We start from the raw sequence: 20,338 nt of genomic DNA, 5'->3' as shown, positions 1-20,338 counted from the left end.
TCCCGAAAAAAGAAACAAAGAAAAAATGGAAGGAAGGATAAGCCAGCCACCTGAGAGAGGAGGGGAGATTGTCATTCAGCAGGCGTCTGATGACTGTCAGGCAGTTCTCCTCCACTGCAGATGTGACGCAAACATACACTCCTCTTTCTCTTCTCTCCGCTGTGTCATCCTCCCCTCTGCTCCCTCTTCCTCTCCTTTCCTCTCCTCATTTCCTCTCCTTGTCTCGCCTGCTGTTTTCTTACCCTGCATGCCTCTGCTTACTCTCTGGGCATTTCTCTTCCTCTTTCTCCTTTTATTTATTTATTTATTTACCTCTCCGGCCTCCCACATTCCAGTTTTACCCCTTCTTTTTTTTCCTCTTTCCATCCTCTCAGTGGAGATGAGTGGGTGGAGTGAAGCATTGTGCCCTGGAGATTGTTGTGCCATCCGCTTTTCAGATGGGCCAGACTTTGTGTGCATGAGTGTGTGTACTTGAAGAGCCCTCACACAACAGGAAAAATGGACATTCCCTTTTATTCAGGCTTAAATAAACGATCTGAGTTATTGCTTCATCGCTGTTGTCCTACAAATATATAAATCTTATTTAGACAATGACAGCTTATTTTCTGTTTCTCTGCCTCTCCCGCAATTCTTGATTTTGTGTCCAGACATTTTTCTTTTTGTTTTATTTTCGTTTCGGACCTAATTATTGCTCACGACCGGCCTTTTTCTCCTCACACTTCTTTCCATGTCAGCTCGGAATGAAAAATATCGCTCTCTCGCTCTCTACATTTCCTCGTATTTTCTCACTTACTCCTCATCTTCAACCCCTCCTCCTCTTTGGCCATTTTTAGACAGCAAATCCCATCCTCTGCTACACTACATCTCTGAGTGCCTGAGTATGTCTAAGTTCTACATATGTTTTTTCAGAGATAGTAAAAGACACACACATTAAAAAACAAAACACAACATAACATCGTCCACCAAATCAAGATCACAGTATCCCCCTCAATAAATATTTAACCTCAAGTCTTATTTACACAAAGGGAAAAAGGTAAGCGATGCCCATTTTCCAGCGGAATAATTGGTTTTACACAGTGGTTAGCTTATTGGTAGAGGGAAAAATAGATGGAATATGGGAAACTGCAGGGAGAACTGTACCCACTTAGCAGTTTTTCGTAACCGTATGAAAGATTTGTTTTGCTGTTTTTCAGGTCACTGGGCTTGTTTAGTGTGTGAGCCTGAAGGCGAGTTTGTTGTCTTTTTTTTTTCTTCAGGTGAGCTGCTTTATTTGTTTTTGATTTTTTTGGTTTTTTTTAGAGAGATGCCTTCAAGACACATCAGAAGTCTCACCTTGGAGGATGAACTGTTGATTCACAGCTTCTTGGATTTTTATATGAGTCTGTGTTTCTGTTGGAGTTTTATTATTGCACAGTTTGAAGGTCTGAAGTGCTTCATTCCTGTTTGATTTCAGGTGATACTGTGGAGCTCTAATTTTTGCTCTGTTCTCATCTCTGGTTTTGAATCTTTGGTCTGTGTTCAGCTTCGGTTTCTATTTTGAGCTCCATGTTTTTTCCCAAGTTTAATCCCTCTTTGCTCATTACTCTGTCGCATGTTTATGCCTTTGTCCTCTGGTGTTCCCTTGTCTCTGTGTGCATGATTAGTGGAGATCTTTATATCCTTTTTTAGTTATATGTCTTTAGGCTTGTTTCCTGTTTTACTTTGACAGATGGTTTCTCTAGGGTCTCACTTCGGGTCTCGCTTCCTGTCTGTCTTCCCCTGATGGTTCAGATTGTGAGCACCTGTGTCTTATTTCTCCAGCTGTATCCCTAATTAGCCTTCTGTGTCTGTATATACGGCATCCTCCCCGCGTCTTTTGTTGTAGCATCTGTTGAGTTACCCTCAGTGTGTGCTGTCCTGAGGGGTACACTACAAACAAAGTTCAACACAGTCTCAAAGTTCAACAAAACCTTTGCAGGTTTTTGATATAAATAAAAGCTTCAGCTCTATGAGAAAATAATCTTGAAAAGCAGCAAGATTTAAATTAGGATTGAGCAGGAACTAAACAAAAAGCAACAAGAGGACATTCACGTTTGAGAAAGTGCTAGAAACTTAGATTAGGCAGGTATAGTTGCTATAGCTCACAAAGCGCAAATAGACTGTTATGTATGTATGACACAGCTGACAATGAAGCCAAGACTGTAGAGAAGACATCACTATTTATACATATAAATAGGTATGCATAAGGGTAATCAGGAATAGGACACATCAGTGTAACAAGACACAAGTGAAAATAATCACAAACAATGAAACAGGAAGAGGATATGAAACTAAGAAAGTACCAAAATAAAACAGGAAGTGAGAACTGTAGCTAAATGAGCAGTTTACACAAGAGGAAGTGACAGTAGATATGGAGAGAATAAAATACCATATATTAAAATCACCACCAATCATTGCCATACATGACAGCGGCACAGCTCCATGACTGTCATACACAGCTTGCCGAAGTGTTATAAAATGTCATAAAAAATAAGGGATTACCTTTTCTTGAACGCACATTTAAACTCCTATAAGTTTAAAGATTCTTTTGTTTTCAGCAGGCATGAATTCATATTTTCTCTTTTAAAAATATACAATGGACATTTATTTGCTGGGAGTATTTTGTCATAAGAATCAGATACAAGAACTGAAGCTACAACACGCAGAATGGCACCTTAATACATATATTTATGTCATTACTTTCTAGTTAAAGTGCAACTAATATAACATTTTATCTTGGCCCAAATATGTCATAAAATCTGAGATGAAGATCAAATGTACGCATGGTAGAAAATCATTTTACACTGAAATATCACTGAGGGGCAGGGGGCAGTCATACACCAGAGTCCAAACTAAGTCAGTCTGACTGCACAATTAGTGAGTCCAGAATGGTTTGTAATTAAAAATAGATTAAATGAGATACGTGGAAACAAAGCAGCTTCACACTATGAAAAACTGAGCAAAGGGAGCCCTGCTGTACAATAAGGTGATAAATGCAGTTTTAATGTAACTCTGAAAAACAAACCACAAGCCGGTGCACAGAAAAGATGGTTATTATAGGATGCATCACTGCATGAAGTGGTGTTTCTTTAGTTTACATTGTAAATACTATCATGTGCTCCTAAACAGTCAGGGTACTGTTAGGGCTGACATACCAATTATCACCTATCACAGGCCGTATTGGTCAGGTGTAGTGGGGATGTGTGAGTCTTTGTCTTCTCATTCATCCCTCCATCAGGAGTCTTGACAAGGTCCATGTATCACTTAGCCCCAGGTTGTCAGGCCCTTCCCATAAGCCACTGCTGCCTGGAAGATTAATGACTGTCGTAATCTTACACTTAGATACTGCTAATAGGTGAGACTGCAGATAGTGTTTTGCACCACACTGTCGAGGTAATGAATTCTTCATTGTTTTGGAACATTTTAGAGGCAAATTAGACACCTGTAACTAGCAGTTTCCCTTTATCTGCTGATTTCATTTGTTTTTGCTGTCTAATTGAAAAAAAAGGAAAAATGTTAAAGTTATGAATAAATGATAAATACTTCATCTTGACTCCTGACTCAATAAACATTTTGGTTTTCGATTCATTCAATACTTTGTGTGTTATCCAAAGAAATGTCATTCTCTTTTCCCTTCAAGTCAGAAAGAAAATTAATGAGTCCATCGACAGACGGACATCTGTTGGACACATCTGTTCAGCACGCTGACCTCAGAGATGGAAGAAAAAGTCCTTCAAAAGATTTTGAGCAAAACTTGTGAACAGGTTTGGGATGCACTTGTGATTAGAGGCTCGGTGGGTTGCATCTTTAAAAAAATAAATGCGGAAAAGAGTGAATATGCTCGTCTTTCCCTTAAATGCATCTGTCAAGGTTCCACATGGCAACACATTCAAAGCTAATCTGTTTCAGAGGCAGTGGGTCATAACAAAAAAGCTCTGTATTGCATGAAGATAATATGGTGATTCTGTACCTTTCAGAAACAAATTCACATTTTATTTCCTGAAATAAAGTAGCCTCTACTCTTTACTCACAACAGTAAGCTATTACCAGTTCCAGCAGGTTTATGTTTAGTGTCCTTGAGTTGTAATGATTTTTTTAGCCATGCTACTGGAATGTTTCTGTGAAGGGCAATGTAGGTTTAGAACTGAATATATTGACAGCTATTGGGTGGACTGCCAGAATATTTTGTGTATTTAAGAAAAATGAAACTTATATTGCAGTGCTTTGAACTTGCATTTTTTCCCCCTCTAATGGCTAACAGACAGCAGCTCCTTGAGCATGCAAAAAAAGTCTGATTGACTTAGCTAACCAATACTTTTTACCAATACTAACACCTCAAGACTCCATACTTAAAATGTGCAATTCACTTGTATTTTTATTTTTATTTTTATTCCTATTTATTCTATTTATCCCCTTTGTATATTTTATCTATATATGTCTTTGTATTTATATATGTGTATATATATATATATATAATATTCTGTAACTCTGTAACTTCTGTCGGTGCTGTGCTTTTTTGGAAACCAAATTTCCCAGAGGAACCCACCCGAGGGATTAATAAAGTTTTATCTCTCATCTCTCATCTCTCTCTCAGGTTAAAAATGTGTTCTCTTTTCAAAAAGGAGATCCGAGTGGGCGCGATTTACAACACAAGCATCGCACTTTTTGGCCTTACAGGAAAGAGTGTTGAAACGGAGGCTCTGGCTGACAGTTGGACTTCAGATAGAGGAGAAATATGCAGGCTCCATCTTGGCCATGGAACAGTGGGCAAGGTTTTCACAGTCTCCCAGATGACTGAGGAGGCATGGGAGTTCACCAGGCCAGTCTACACGTGTTTTGTGGACTCAGAGCAAAACCTATGACTGTGCTCCCAGAGATATTTGAGGAATCTGAGGCGTCTGCACAAACAAAGTGTGCCAACCTGTTCCGACCTGAATATGAGCAATAGTGTCTTCTCAGTTATTTGGAGGTAATCACATAAATGAAGAGTTATTAGACACTTACTAAGTTAAGCATTTGCATGCAATGAGCTCATTAGTTATTCCATAAGGACTTTTATGCTGGGAGCGCTGACACTCAGTGGTTCAATATGAAGCTATTAAGCGTGTTTATGATGCTGTGGATTATACTCATTGTTAGAAACCATAATCTCTCCAGTACGAGCGCCAATTACCTTGACATAAATGAGGATGGCCATTTTGCCATTTTAGGTTACTCTTTCTTTCCGTTTTCTGCTCGAGTGAACTCAGACAGCACTCAATTAAGCGCAGACATGCTATATGTGTGCTGGTAGTACAGAGAGCTGTGTCAGATAGTAATTCTAAGAAATAGACATATACATGATGTAACTCTCCTCTCCTGCCATCCAGATGCGCTGTCAAACGTGCTGGGGGTTTGATTTACCTTTGATTCTTCTTACTTTTCTTTAAGGCAAGAAAACACCTGCTCTTCGGTGCCTCCTCTAATTGAAAGTCTGTTGTCACATGCGCACGCAGACAGATGTCACACTTTTACTGGGTTTACAATATATGAATATATTTAGGCAGGATCAGTGGCAAAAGGGATTCTTGACTTTTCCTCATGGTTTTGTGGGTGCTAAGTTATTGATTAACTAATTAATTTGAAATAGTTTTTGCAGGGTTCATATTAAAAGGTATACGTTTATCATAACCCACAAATAACCACAAATAACCAAGGACCTGCTGAGGTTAGCTTGACTCACAGATTGCAGGTTGCAAATTCAAAGTACTGATCGTACCAGAGCATTCAGCTATGAAGTGGCGTGATGGTGAAAGCCTAAATTGCAGTTCTTCACATAAAAACTTCAGAAGAGGTTTATGTTGTCTGAAGGTCTCCAGTCTGCTGTGTGCACTGACGTATATATTCTCTTTGAACCCTCAGTTCTTTTTACCACCATTAATACCAGCACGTCACTGACTTTGTTTTATTATTGGCAAACTAAAGGTGAACTGAGGCTGTCTCTAGTTAATATTTCTGTAACATTGTTTGTACTTTCATTAATTTAATTCGAAAAATTTCAAAGGAGGCCAATTCTCCACAGAAGCATCTGAAAACAACCTGAGTGTATTAAAAAAATATCAGATGCAGGTTCTCCTACAAACAAACAACAACAAAAATAAATAAATAAATTGTTGTTTTCAAAGTTCTGAGCAAGAAGCAGGTTGCACACTAAAGTAGACTGTTGCTGCATCCATTGGAAATAAGAGTGTAATGAAAACCACATGATTGCATCAGAAAGTGTGACAAAAGTGCCGTAGAGGGAAAGACTTCAGCAGTGGTCTTAGAGAGACAATTGTTGCTGTCCAATCTGGGAAAGGTTATGAAGCCATTTCTAAACAATTTGAAATCCATCATCCTACTGTGTGAAAGATTATTCACAAGTGGAAGGCATTCAAGACAGCTGCCTATCTTGCCAGGAGTGGACATTTCAGCAAATTCACTCTAAACTCTGACCATGAAATGCTCAGAGAAACTACAAAAAAAGGAAAAGAAAAAAAAAAAAAGAGTATAAAAAGCCCAAGCTACATCTCAGACTGTACCGGCCTCAGATTGGATGTTAAATGTTAAACTTCGTGGCAGTAAAATTAGTAAAAGACTGGAAGGAAGGAGGAGCTCCCAGTGTTGCCAAAGTCCAGACCTTGACCCCAATGAAATGATGTGGTGACCCTGAAGAAAATGCTTGCAGACCTCTACGAGTTGAAACAACATTGTAAAGAAGAGTGGGCGAAAATGCCTCAACGGTGTTGTAAGAGACTGATAAAGTGCAGCTTAAAGTGGTTCTGTGTCTACTGAATCATAGGCTGTACTTAATTTCCAGACACTGCATCTGATTTTTGGCTTTGCTGTTAAATATTGTAAATAATGTGTAATATCACATGTTGCTCTTCATCTGAATTTTGCTCATTTTTACCATAGTTTAGAATAGAGGGCGCAAGACATGAAGCAGAAAACCACTCTGAAATCACACAGACTGTAACTTTAGGTTGCTTTGGATAGTAATGTGCCAAATTAATGCTATATAAGAGTCATTGGCTTACTACTGCTTACTAGTAGGTAATAGGAAGAAATAAACGTGAGAACTTGCATTGTTTTCACTGTGGTTGCAAAAAACCTATTTATACTGTGAGGCTCTAAAAATCATTCAATTTTAGGGTAAACGTGAGATTAAAGTTAAGATCAGGCAGGCACTGTAAGTCTAAAGAAAAAAAAATTAAGTGAATGTAATGTCCTCTGTTGTAATGGAAAAATGGCCGTGCGTGTGTGTTTGTGTGTGTGTGTGTGTACGTTTCACTGATGGATCTGAGAATGTCTCAAAAGTTCAGACAGTGCTCGAGGCTCGCTGTCTCATGTCGAGCAACATCAGACTGACGGTTTCTCACTCACACACTGGGAAGAAGGATGGAGAGCAAATGGCACAATGATATGTTTATTGAGAGGCTTTGGATAATAGAAAAGGTGACGGCAGCTGCTGGAATGTCACAATAATTGACCAAAAAAAAAAAAGAAAAAAATGAAAAGAAAAAAGAAAAAAAAGATCATAGACATCAACATCCTTATCTAGAGACACACGCGCACGCACGCACAGTCATTCATACACAAACATTCTTCACCTCCACTCCAATCACTCCAGAGAGAGAGAGAGAGAGAAATCTTATCAATGCACAGGACAAGACGGTATCACAAGTTCTACGGGTTAATTTCTACATGAAAAAGATTCACAGTTAACACATCGGTGAGGGAGATTTCTTTTTTAGGCACAGCAAAAGCAATAAGATGTTCATCTCAACAACAACGAAATAATGATAAAAATAAAACATTCCACACATTTCAATAAAAACTCAGGGGGCCCAGGTGCACTGAATGTTTACAATGGATTTGAGGTGGGAAATGTCTTCGATTTGCAGCCTCCAGGGGCTCAATTGAAAGGTCGCTCTCACAACAAAGGAGAAAACAGTTTAGGGGTGTATGCAATAAAGGTTAAACGACACTAGAATGTGGCTTCTTTTAACTGGAATAGTACCAGAGTAAGGACTCAGTTCATCTGGTTTTACCCCCTGTTTACATCTTTATATCACTTCATATACAGTGGTGTGAAAAAGGGCCTGCTTTCTGATTTTTTGGTATGTTCATCACACTTAAATGTTTCAGATCATCAAACAAATTGAAATATTAGACCAAGATAATAATAATAATGTATACTTTATTGATCTCCATGGGGAAATTCCTCTCTGCATTTAACCCATTCACTCAGTGAAGCAGTGGGCAGGCACTGGGTGCTCAGGGAGCAGTGTGTAGGGACGGTACCTTGCTCAGGATAGCCGTTCAGTGGATTCGAATCCTCAACCTTCCGATCATGGGGCCACCAATCTACCTACTGAGCTATCCCTGCCCGCCCAAGATGATACAAGTAAACACAAAATGTAGTTTCTAAATGAAGGTGTTTATTATTAAGATTATTGCCTACAAGGTCCTGTGTGAAAACGTGATTGCCCCACCTTGTTAAATCACGATTTAGCTGTAATTAACCACGTTTTACAAAGTTGAGGGTAGTTTCACTGCTAGACTAAGGCTTATTTACTGCCAGACCTGGTGAATCAAGAAATAGAACCTGTCTGACAAGAGCCATTATCCACACCTGGAGAAAACCTGGAACTGGGGGGGATTTCCCAGGAGTGGCCAGCCTACCACAGTTACACCATCCAGGAGGTCACAAAAGAACCCGGAACAAGAACCAAAGAACTGCAGACCTCACTTGCCTCAGTTAAAGTCAGTGGTCATGACTCGCTGGGTCTGCATAGAGTTCCAAGACAAAAACCACTCCTGAGGAAAAGGAACATAAACGGGTTCTGCAGCAGGACAATGATCCAAAACACACCAGCTCCACCTCTGAATAGCCTAAGAAAGACAAAACGAATACTTCGGAGGGGCCCAGTCAAAGCCCTGACTGAATCTGATTGAGATGCTGCGGCCTGACCTTAAAAAAGCAGTTTGTGCTTGAACTACAAATGTTCTGCAAAGATTCATCAAAATTCAAAATTCCTCCACAGCGTTGTAAAATACTCGTTACCCGTTATCGCAAACGTTTGACTGTAGATTGCTGCTGCTAATGGTTATTATGTTTAGGGGGCAATCACTTTTTCACAGAGGGCCATGTAGGTGTGAAATTTTTCCCCTTTAATAATAAAACACTTTCATTAGGAAACTGCCTTTTGTGTTTACTTGTGTTAACTTTGTCTAATATTTAAATTTGTTTGATTATCTAAAACATTTAAGTGTGACAAACATACAAAAACATTGGAAATCAGCAAGAGAAAAAACACTTTTTCACACCGGTGCAAATATACACATTTAAGATTTTGCAGAACTTGGGACTGGAACATTTAATATAAATGTGATCCCAGGTTGTTCAGAGGAATGGCTATTTTTAATCTACAAATGTCTTCACTGGTCTCCTCCAACGCTTTGAAACGATCATATACGAATAAATAACACACAGATAATATCACAGACAGTTACTGGAGTTGTTGTTCTTTTTCTATATTTGCAGATCGAGTTCAGAAAGTTCACTGTGTTGTCGTGTCTGTGTAGAATGCTTCAGGAGGACGCTAAATACCGTATATAACCGGGTAATCAGTGATAATTTAGCAGTCACTTCTGCACGTCGACACAATAAGCACACTGAGACAGATCCGTGCGCGTTTCCTCCTTTCGTCTTTGGAAAACCTTGTGCTGAGATAGAAGGGAGAGTCTGTGACATTCCCCCACTCGCCCTTTCCAGCTAAATATACATCTACTTTAGCAGCTGGACTGAGAAAAACACGGTAGCTCTTTGACAGGATGTATGTCATATTGTAGCCTTGAATTCTTTCAATGAGCGCCACTGAGTGGATAGGCTGGTGTTTTTATTTGTGTGAACGGAAGCATGTGCATTTTATATCTATGTATCTATGTATAGAGAGATATATAGATGTATAGATATGTACTAGGTTTGGCTGTTTGCTATTTAATCAGTACCTTACAGTGGCCAAAGGCAACCACACAGTCAAACAAAGGAAGCACTGAGGCAATAAACTGTTTCCAAGCAGCCTGAAAAACAATACAACACTCAAAAGACTGAGCAATATTGCTGGTATTTAGAGTCAGCTCTCACACAATTGCTAATCTAGAAAAAAAAACCTTTGATGTTTGCTTTAAAATTATATTTTAATTTCTAATCAGAATAAGCCTCTCTTATGGGATGTAAACTTTGATGAGTTGTCTTGGAGTTATGGTGCCTTCACATCATATCAGAGTCCGTGTCGCACCCTGATAGTCATAATAACTACGACCGGGAGGCGTTCCTTTTATTTTTTCTGTCATTTTTTCATCCCCTCAAAATTTTTCTCCCACAATTCAGCATATTTGTCTTGGCACGGGATAATAATAGATACTGAATACCTGGAAGCCAGATGAATACAGATGGCTTCCTCATCTCAGCCAAATGTATCAGTCAAAACTAATAAATTCCAAATGTAACGGCTTCAGTATTATACCGTCAGTATTTGTGATACTCATAGGGCCGACTGCCACGAGATTGTGAATCCTCGCAAAGTCCTGGGAATCTTAAAGAAGGTTTTTTAGCATAATGCCTCCCTTCAAAGTGCAGGTTCCTGCGCATTTTTGCAATCTTTGTCAACTCATATATTCAAATATTCATAAGATATTAGGCAGATATTTGGGTTAGGGTGACACATCATCGGTGGATATATCACATGAACCAAAAAGCCCAACACACTTATGAATAACATAAACCAAAAATTACTTTATAAGATGACAAGGACGGGGCAAATACGCCTTTATTTTTTCCCCTTGTAAATTTAGACTGTCGTCTGATTTAGCGGTGGCAGCAGCGGGGGTCAGTCTGTCCTACAAATTCTCTGAAGGACGATTTTTCTGTCTCTGAATTGAGACAAATACTTAAACTGCTTGACAAAACAGTGAGAATCACATTAAATTTAACCATGTAAGCAATGAGTGCCTTAAAGCTTATGTCTTTTTCCTTTATGCATTTTCTTTCATTACACTTTGTTCCTATTCTTCATGTCTGACTCTGTGCCACTGGCTGAATTAGCTACCACAGTGATACTATTGCTTCACATGCGGCAGATCATAATGAATGCTGGATGCTAACTGGCTTTATTCAAAGCAACAACGTACACATACACTACAGCGATGACTTGTGGTTAAGGATTTTAGCCAAAACTTAATTAATTTGAGATAACATTTTTCATCCCCACAGCTAAAACATGTTAATCACAGTGGAGATGGCATTAAGTGTGTCTTTGTATGTGTGTGTAAGAGTGTGTGAGCATGTTCCTGCATCACAGACAGACGTGTTTATTTGCTGTGCGCTTGTTTGGATAAGCCTATGCCTGGATGTACTGCTTCCAATGTTTCTGAGTGAGTGTCTGTGTGTGTGTCAGCTCAGCAGATGGAGTTTGATTCTCACAACTGGGAAATCTCAATCCCACAATGCACTGGGAGCGGCGCCAAATGAGGAAGCGGCAGTAGCAGCAGCAATGAGGAACCAATCACAGTTTGAATGCTGGAAAAATGTGCTTTCCCCTCTCTCGCATTCCTTCTCGTTGCAGTTCCTCCGGGGTTAGCCATTGTTGTGCTATCCATCAGCATGAATTGGGTCTATACATGAGTTAATTCTTAGCTTGTGTGCATAATACATGCACACGTATCACAGACACAGAAAAAAGCGATTAGCACAGATCACAAAGGAAAACGGTGACAAAATGAATTTGAGGTCAGTTCCCAAACCTTTTTTTTCTCATTTTTTTGAGCAGACAACCAGAAACAGCTGGAAATTCTGCTTTAGAAATAACAACATAAAAATTCACAGCAACACAACCAAACGTTTCATCACTCTTGGGTCGAAGGGGAATCATTCCGAATTTAGGCTTACTTTTATCTGAAATATCTCACTTTTTTTTTAAACCTCTTCCCAAATCCCCCTAGCAGTCAAAAGGAACATCTTTTGTTGGGTTACTGCGCGCCGGAGAGAGGAAAGAGGAGACGATGATGGATTCTTAGCTTTACAGCTAAATTCACCTCTGTAAAAACATCTACTTATGCAACTACAACCAGCAGTTAACATGATGATTCAATAGTAATCAGTAAAAACAAAGTGCTCCCAGTAAAAGAGGCCGGATGGCAAGACGATCGGAGAAATTGCTGTGATGTGTCAACGCAAACTGATGACATCACATTCCCTTGCCACAGCAAGGCAGGATCAGATCATTGTCGTGGTGTACAAATGTGTGTGTACTGTATGTGCGCATACGCTAGGGTTTGACCAATATGTTATTTTGTTGCCAAAATTAAGCTTTTGGATTATTTTACTGGAATTTTTTGTTGATGTGAAAAAGCTTCCAAGAGGAATTTAGTTATTGTGGGCCGGACTAATTGAAAAATCCAAGTAAGGTTTGTATCATAGCAGATGACTGATTCTCTGATACGCGATCAAGGAATCAAACTCATCATATCATTGGTGGGTGCCATTAACTGATATCTGACTAGATGGCGCCAACAGCAACTCCCTGCTATCCATGACAGCAAAATGACATATAGCTACAACCCTAGAGTGTGGTTGTGTGTGTGTGCAAATATGTTTGCTTGCTCACAGTGAAAAGCAAAAAAAGCATCTTCCATCCCCTGTAGCACTTCTTTGGCAGGTCTGGAAAAAAAGAAAAGAAAAAATAAAACTAAAAAAAACCCCTAAAAGAAAGAGATCTTTGCTCTCTAAACAACCAATCACAGTCCAGCACTGGATTATGACACTCGTAACAAATTGCTAGCAACGCCCTGATGTGAAGTATGAAAAAAAAGGGAGGAGAGAATGGCTGGCCGCCCTGAATATAGGGTCTTTTTTATCTGATGTTGTCAAATGGGTTTAGTCCTGTTGGTCATCCTTGTCTCATGCTAGTGGAGGTTCAGCAACTGGAGGCTGATTTCCCATAGGCTCACTTGCAGCTGGGGATCAAAGGTCAGCCGTGTTGTCATCTCCCTGCACCCATTGGCCCAGTAACCTCCTCCACAATCTCCCTCCAGAGCAGGTGACAGAGCAGCAGAGAGCACAGTGGTAGCGCCCTCTTCAGGAGTCTAGGGACAAACACATAAACACAATTAAAAATTTAAAGAGCTCCTGCATATAAAATATATAAAGAAAAGAACTGGAATGGATGACAAGATCAACAACAACCTATCTTTACGAAGACAAAAAAATGTGCCTAAGTGTGTGTGTGGACACGGATGAAAGAGTAGGGCTAATGTCACTGTGTGTTAGCATCACTGAAAGGAAGACTCAGGGTAAGTGCATATATGTGTGTGTGTGTGTGTGTGTGTGTGTGTGCTTTCATGGGTGAGCGTACGCTTGAGAGCGCTGGTGTTGATGCATTTTAACAATGATCTCAGTGTCAGCAGTGAGACCAGCAGCAGGTTTCTGAGCAGAGAGAGGATCACAACCTGAAAGCTTTAACAGCACACTTGCATACTTGTGTATAACAGTACGTGAATGCTGTCTGTGATGTGTGTATGCTGTACTACTGTGCAATAATTTCAAACATCAATTTTAATTGTTCTTCTAAATGAATTATCATTTTGCTTGAAGGGCTGAATTTATAAGTACAAAAAAGGGGAGGGGGGTATTGGCAAGCAAAACGTGTTCTTCATAATTCATTTTGCTGTCTGTAGTTAAAAAGTCTCTCCATCCACGTAGGAGTTTTAGTACTCCTCCTACTGTGATTGGGGGGAGGGGCAACGGTTTCCATGGCAGTTGGATGCTTGATCGTAGGGCCATTTTAAAGTATGCAGATGACACGGTCATTGTCAGTCTTTTACATACACGGAAAGGAAAACCAGCCATAAACATGCTATTGAGCAGATTGTTATCTCCAGCTCAACATATTTAAAACCCAGAAAATAATTGCGGATTTCAGGAAGAATTCCAGCACATCTGATTCCACAAACATTAAGGGTCAAACCAAGGAATGTGTCCCTACAAATATCTGGGGACTATTATTGATTCAAGCTTGAATTTTCACACAAACTGTGAAGCAGTGTCAAAAAAAATTATATATATGTACATTTATAATAACCTGTCCATCCATCCATCCATCCACTTCCGCTTCTCCTTTTCAGGGTCGCGGGGGGCACTGGAGCCTATCCCAGCTGTCATAGGGCGAGAGGCAGGGTACACCCTTGACAGGTCGCCAGTCTGTCACAGGGCCAACACATAGAGACAGACAACCATTCGCACTCACACATTCACACCTAGTGTCAATTTGGATTATCCAATTAACCTGTCCCCACAAACTGCATGTCTTTGGACGGTGGGAGGAAGCCGGAGTACCCGGAGGGAACCCACGCAAACACGGAGAGAACATTTAAACTCCACACAGAAAGACCCCGGCCTGATGTTGGAATTGAACTCAGGACCTTCTTGCTGTGCGGCAACAGTGCTAACCACCGTGCCACCGTGCTGCCATAATAACCTGTAAATTTGCAATTTTTGTACGTATCTTTACATATACACCGTAATATTGCATACTCTGTATATATTATCACTGTGACAGTGTTGCAACTACTTGCACACCACATCTACAAGCACTATTTTACTTACTTATTATTACTTTCTTTTAAGTTAGTTTTTAGTCTTTTTAGTTGTGTGAAGGGAACATGCAAAGTAAGAATTTCATTACTCTGTGTAACCAATTGTGTTTTGCAGTGTACATGACAATAAATTTCTTAAACCTCGAATCTTGAAAAAGGGTCATTCAAGGTCCTCCTTTCATATTGATAAGACCATTATGACAATATTTTTTTTAAATCTTTTATTGAGTCAGTTTTATCTTTTTCTTTGGTGTTGTGGCGACCTGTCTTTGAAGAACAGGAACAAACTGAGTCAAACTGTAAACTGGTCAGGGCAGCTGATTGGTAAATTGCAGCTTAGCTTAGAGTCGATGTATACCAGACAGTTGCAAAGGATGGCCAGCTCTTAAACGATGATTCCCATCCCCTGTGGGATTTTTAGCTTTTCCAGAGGGAAAAAGCTGAAAAGCTATTGCAAATTGTGCACTTAATTTAAATGTATTTATTAATTTATTACATTTTTTTGGCCTTTTTATAGTATTTATTAGTTTGGGGGTTTGAAGCTGTGATTTTATTGAAGCCTGGAGAATGCTCTCTTTCACTCTGTATGTGAAGCCAGTGTGTCCAGTGTCTGGTTGATGGGTTGCCTGCTCTTTTAACTGCAAAAGAAATCTACCTAAGGGCATCAATAAAGGAACCTGAACCTTCTCATACTAGCTCATCTATTGCTTTGTTGTTCACCACTTCACTGCTTTACTCTCATGGATGCTGCATTTTTGTTGGCATTATTACTTCCTCTGAATATTGATTGTGCCACACTCTCAGAAATTGTACTAGGTTCATTGACTTTCAATATGGGAAATGGGAAATAGGTACAGCAATTTACTGAAAGATGGAAATACAGTATAAAATGCAAAAACAGACTTTTCACAATTCTAATGAACTCAAAAGTCAGTATTTGCAAACTCTATCTTCATTCTTTAATATGCAACTGAATTTTTTGTGAATACGCAAAGTATTTGTTAATAGTCTATCTACCAGAATTCTGAGAAAAAAGTCAGAATTGTGAGATTAAAGTTAGAATTCTGACTTTTTTTCTCACAATTCTGTCTTTTTTCTCAGAATTCTTTTTTCCCAGAATACTGACTTCTCTCACAATTCTGGAAAAGAAAAAAAAAAGATGTGCCCACTTTTTTTTTCCCCCCCGGTGGCCCTAATCCTCTTCTGTGGGTATAAGGTCTGGCCAGCGTTCAAAGAAAAACTCTGAAAAACCTTCAGAAAGCCTAGAGAACTATTGCTCAAGACCACTCAAACCTGTATATTTTTTTCAATAGTCAGCAGGGGGCGCCTCCTCTTGTTTCAAAAAGACTTCCAACTAAATAAATGCCTATTAGAAAATAACCCACGGTTCCTTTCCTCTGTGACCTCCATGGATCTGACTTTGTTTTGTGATTTAGGATCAAGTACGCTGTCCTCTTTCAATGTTATGTGGCTCTGCAATCAACTAAATGATATGGCTTAAGCAGGGGTTAAAGTGGGCTATTAATTAAATCAGTTTTATATAAAATACTCTCTACTGACTTGGAGTGGAGATAGTTAAATAAGAGGAAAATCATGACACCTGACAGTTTGTCTACACCCTCAAAACATCCATTTTCCTTTTCCTCCTTGGGATGAATTCATGGTGTAGATTGCTGTCATGGTACCTAAGCATCCTACTAGTGCTAAAAAAGAGAACTGTGCATAAACAGTGGCAGATAATTTAAAATGCAACTTTTCAAACAGATCAACAAATATCAACAGACACAGTTTGCAACACTGAGACGGATGTTTCAGACGGGTGTTTTTTAAAATAAGACATTGGCTCTACACCTGATGTGATGCTGATCAGAATATCACAAAGTTAAATTGGCTAAATCAACAAAGAGCAGTAAAGTAGCACCTGTCAGTTGATCACAGCATCTACACAAAGAAAAATCTAATAGTGGTGAAATAAAGTGACGCATTTCTACATCACTCTGTGCTCTTCATTTAACAACCTGCTTCTACGTATTTTCCCGATGTGGCACCATTACACCCAATCTTAGGGCAAAATCCAACTTTAATCCCCGAGTTTAAAATAAAAAGGTGTTGTAAAAGGCAAAATAAAAGTGTGTGTGTTAGTTAATAATTACATGGACTATTTCACATGATAATAAGTTTGCATACTGTATGTGGGGCAAAACTATTCCAAAGGTTGTGCTCACAGGCAAATGTGACTGTGGCTTGGGGCTCAAACATGCACACACATCTTCTTCCATTAAATCTCAGGGACATTAACAGCAGCCTGGGGTCAGTGCTTTAAGTTATGCAAAGAAGGCTTGAAAATGTAACACAAAGTGAAGAGGCTGGAGTTTTAGTAGCACTTCCATTTTCAGCAGGGTGGATGGACTGTGTGTGTGTGTGTGTTTCATCTCATAATAAAATCTGTAGAGTGCCCACAGTCAAGTTTGTAGGTTCACATCTAACAGTTTTAACTTTTAGAGATTTCCAGTTCCAAAACCTCACAACGCTGAATAAACTGCAACTCAAGAGTTGAGGAAACACTTAAATTATCCAGGGTTGCTATCTTGTTGTTACAAGCTATTCTTCTAACAATAAAATAATTTGAAGCTCAATTACTGGGATTATTCTGTGACACAGTGTGAACAGTATAAAATGCATTTACTTTAAGCACATGTCAACTATATTTGATCTGTGTGCTACTTCTCTACAAGGTGAATATTACAGTTGGGACACAACAGAAAATGCAGAGCCGTGTTTTACCCTGAAGAGCAGGCGAGCGATGACACTTTGTGCCCGATGGAGGGGTGTCCAGAGGTGGCGGTAGAGTGCGGTATCCACCATGCCGGGATCCACGGCACATGAACTCACTTGGAAACCTCCACTCTGCATCTCTTGGTGGAGGTGGAAACTGAATAACACCTGGGCCAGCTTGCTCTGACAGTAAGCAGCATGTGAGGAGTAAGATTGGCTGAATACAGAGAGAGCAAGAAAGAATGTCAATTATTATCCTCCCTATGAAAAAGCCCCTTATTAAAGTAAGAAACTTTTAACACAGCTTTTCCAAAAATCGGATTAAATTATATTAATTCACTTTGCTAACAAACTAAATTCCTCAAAACAAAAAAATGTAATTAATTAATAAAATATTAATAATTCTGTCCTCAACTATATAATGCGTGTAGTATGATAGAAGCTTAAAATTATTATTTAAATAACATAATATATTTATAATGTCCCCGAAACTTAACAAGGGTATTGTTCAAGTTATGCTATGCTTTTGGACTAAAAGAAGTCTATACTGAGTTAAATCAGCATTTGAGTTTAAGACCTTGGATTTTAAACACCAATATGTCTATGTAACGACATGATGACGATATTCAGGCTGTTAATACATCTTGACAGCAGTGTTGAGAGCTGGAGCGATACTGAGCCAACTGGAACCAACAGTTTTCCACTTGTGCCAAACGGAGATGTGTAATACTGATCTCAGCATAAAGAAGGCAGGTGAGCACAATACACAAGGATGTGCACCGCTCTTCTTAAAGAATATCGAAGAACTGACTTTATCTTTTTTAATAAAGCGCTTAATGTGAATGTCACACATCATTAAATAAGTTTTGTGGCTCAACAGTAAATGGCTGATAACCACCAAACACTCAAGTGAAAAATTAATGACCACTGTGACAATAGCAATTACATGAAATGACTCAGTTTGCATTTGAAGCAAGCATTTTTAAAGTCTATATATCATTTTAACTATTTATTAGTTTATTATTTGTTATTAACTTCAGGTACTGTGTGCATCAGATGCATGTCTTTGGACATGTGCGTCTTTGTGTTTGTGTGTGCCTACCGGCTATTCAGGTCATTTAGTCTGATCTGTCCGATGCAGTGAGCTGAGGATGAGACGTTGACCACACGAGAGACATGACCCGATTTCCCAGAATCCTTCAGTGTATCCAGGAGTAGCCAGGTCAAAAGGAAGTGTCCCAGGTAGTTCACACCGAAGTGCTGCTCAAATCCATCCTCCGTACGCCCCTCAGGAACCAGCATAACACCCGCTTGACACACGCATCCACACAAACACACACAAATATTTGATACACAAAAAAATGCATTTTAGTATTTCAAATGTGAATTTAATTCAAACGCTACAAGACTAATTTAACATTTTACATATAAAAGTAATAGAGATAAAACACAAAAAATGCAAAGGTTAAAGTGAAACCCATACATCAGTCAGTAATTTCTCTAACTAGTCTCTGTAAAGCAGCGTGTGCTCTTCATTTAACAACCTGCTTCTGTTTCACTAATGCATAAATGTGAACTGTGCAGCAAACACCCTCTTTAGGCTATATTTCTTAAAAAGCTGACAGCAGAGCATACCTGTGAGCTGTTGAGGGTTTAAAAAATAGTTCTATCAATATCAAATATGGCTTATATCATTAATAGTCCAAAGTTACATTCATTTCAGTTTAATCAGACACACCTGGAACATGACAGCTGTTTTCAATGAGGGAATACTTGAGCTTAGTATATACAGTATCCAAGGATGCGTGCAGAACATTTCGCAGTGTGACTGGATCTGTGTTTAATTCTCAAACTCCCTTTAAATTCAGCCAGGCGACTGCGTTGAAATTACACAGCTGCGCAGAGGCTTTCTACTTCTCTCAATAAATATTTGATAAACTTTGAGCAGAGTCCGGCTGCACGCTCACAGAACACAAGGACAGAACACAAAGACTCACCATTATTGACCAAAATATTTAGCGGCAGGTCCCGTTCTCTGAAGCTCTGGGCGAACTGACGTACAGACTGCAATGAAGCCAAGTCCAGTTTCTTGAACTCCACTGCAATGGACACACACACACACACACACACACACACACACGCGCATCAGAGCCATTATAAATGGATTAATCCTCCACGACACTTTGCCGGTAAGACATCAAAGAGTGTATTAATCATCTTCTCCAGCGGGCTTGGTAGATTCATACACTGCAACACTAACAGCACTTCCATTGCTCCATCACATTATAACAAACCTAATATTCCCACCAGAACTCCATCAAAGCTCAGCACATTGTTATATCAGATCTAATATGTGATAAGACACAGGTAAGAGATCACTGGTCTGCAGCTTGTCTCATCAGAACATGAAGGGGGACTGCTGGCTTTAGTAAGTGTCTGCACGCTCACAGCAACACTGATTTAAAAAAGCTTGACAAACCGAGCTTTCCTGGAATATATAAAATTTTAAGTAATAAAATAATAATAAAATTCTCAAATCTGTTCATCAAAAAGGGATATGTCATTCTGTTTGGGGTTTGATCAACGAGACCTACTTTTTCCACGGTCAAAGCTCTGTGGCTTCAAACACAAAGCTCCCTCAGTATCCCTTATTAAATGGCCAGCCAGGTAACAAACCTGTGACATCACCAGAGATGGGCAGTAATGCGTTACAAGTAACGTGTTACTGTAATCCGATTACTTTTTTCAAGTAACGAGTAAAGTAAGGGATTACTATTGCAAAAACGGTAATTAGACTACCGTTACTTTCCCGTAGGAACGCTGCGTTACTGCGTAACTAAAACCGTGATTTTTTGCAAGTATGTCT

General features: G+C 39.3%; 1 protein-coding gene across 3 annotated transcripts in view; it reads right to left on the bottom strand.

The window, feature by feature from the left end:
• Positions 1–7,455: 7,455 nt before the first annotated feature.
• The window catches only part of LOC102799165 (polyprenol dehydrogenase), a 55,996-nt gene continuing 43,113 nt past the window's right edge, over positions 7,456–20,338 (bottom strand). For 2 of the 3 annotated variants that reach the window (XM_087829797.1, XM_087829795.1), the window contains exons 4-7: positions 19,470–19,571; positions 18,575–18,782; positions 17,482–17,689; positions 7,456–13,188 (exon numbers count right to left, since the gene is read on the bottom strand). In XM_087829797.1, the coding sequence (XP_087685923.1) occupies positions 13,009–13,188; positions 17,482–17,689; positions 18,575–18,782; positions 19,470–19,571 (698 nt within the window). In that variant the 3' untranslated portion in view covers positions 7,456–13,008. The remainder of the gene's footprint in view (positions 13,189–17,481; positions 17,690–18,574; positions 18,783–19,469; positions 19,572–20,338) is intronic. The other variant, XM_087829796.1, reaches the window with a different exon arrangement.

Source organism: Neolamprologus brichardi, chromosome 16 (assembly GCF_056152115.1).
Source record: "Neolamprologus brichardi isolate AB-2024 chromosome 16, ASM5615211v1, whole genome shotgun sequence".
Classification (NCBI taxonomy): domain Eukaryota; kingdom Metazoa; phylum Chordata; class Actinopteri; order Cichliformes; family Cichlidae; genus Neolamprologus; species Neolamprologus brichardi.
Note: the sequence above shows the minus strand (reverse complement) of the source record. Positions and strands in the feature narration are given on the sequence as shown.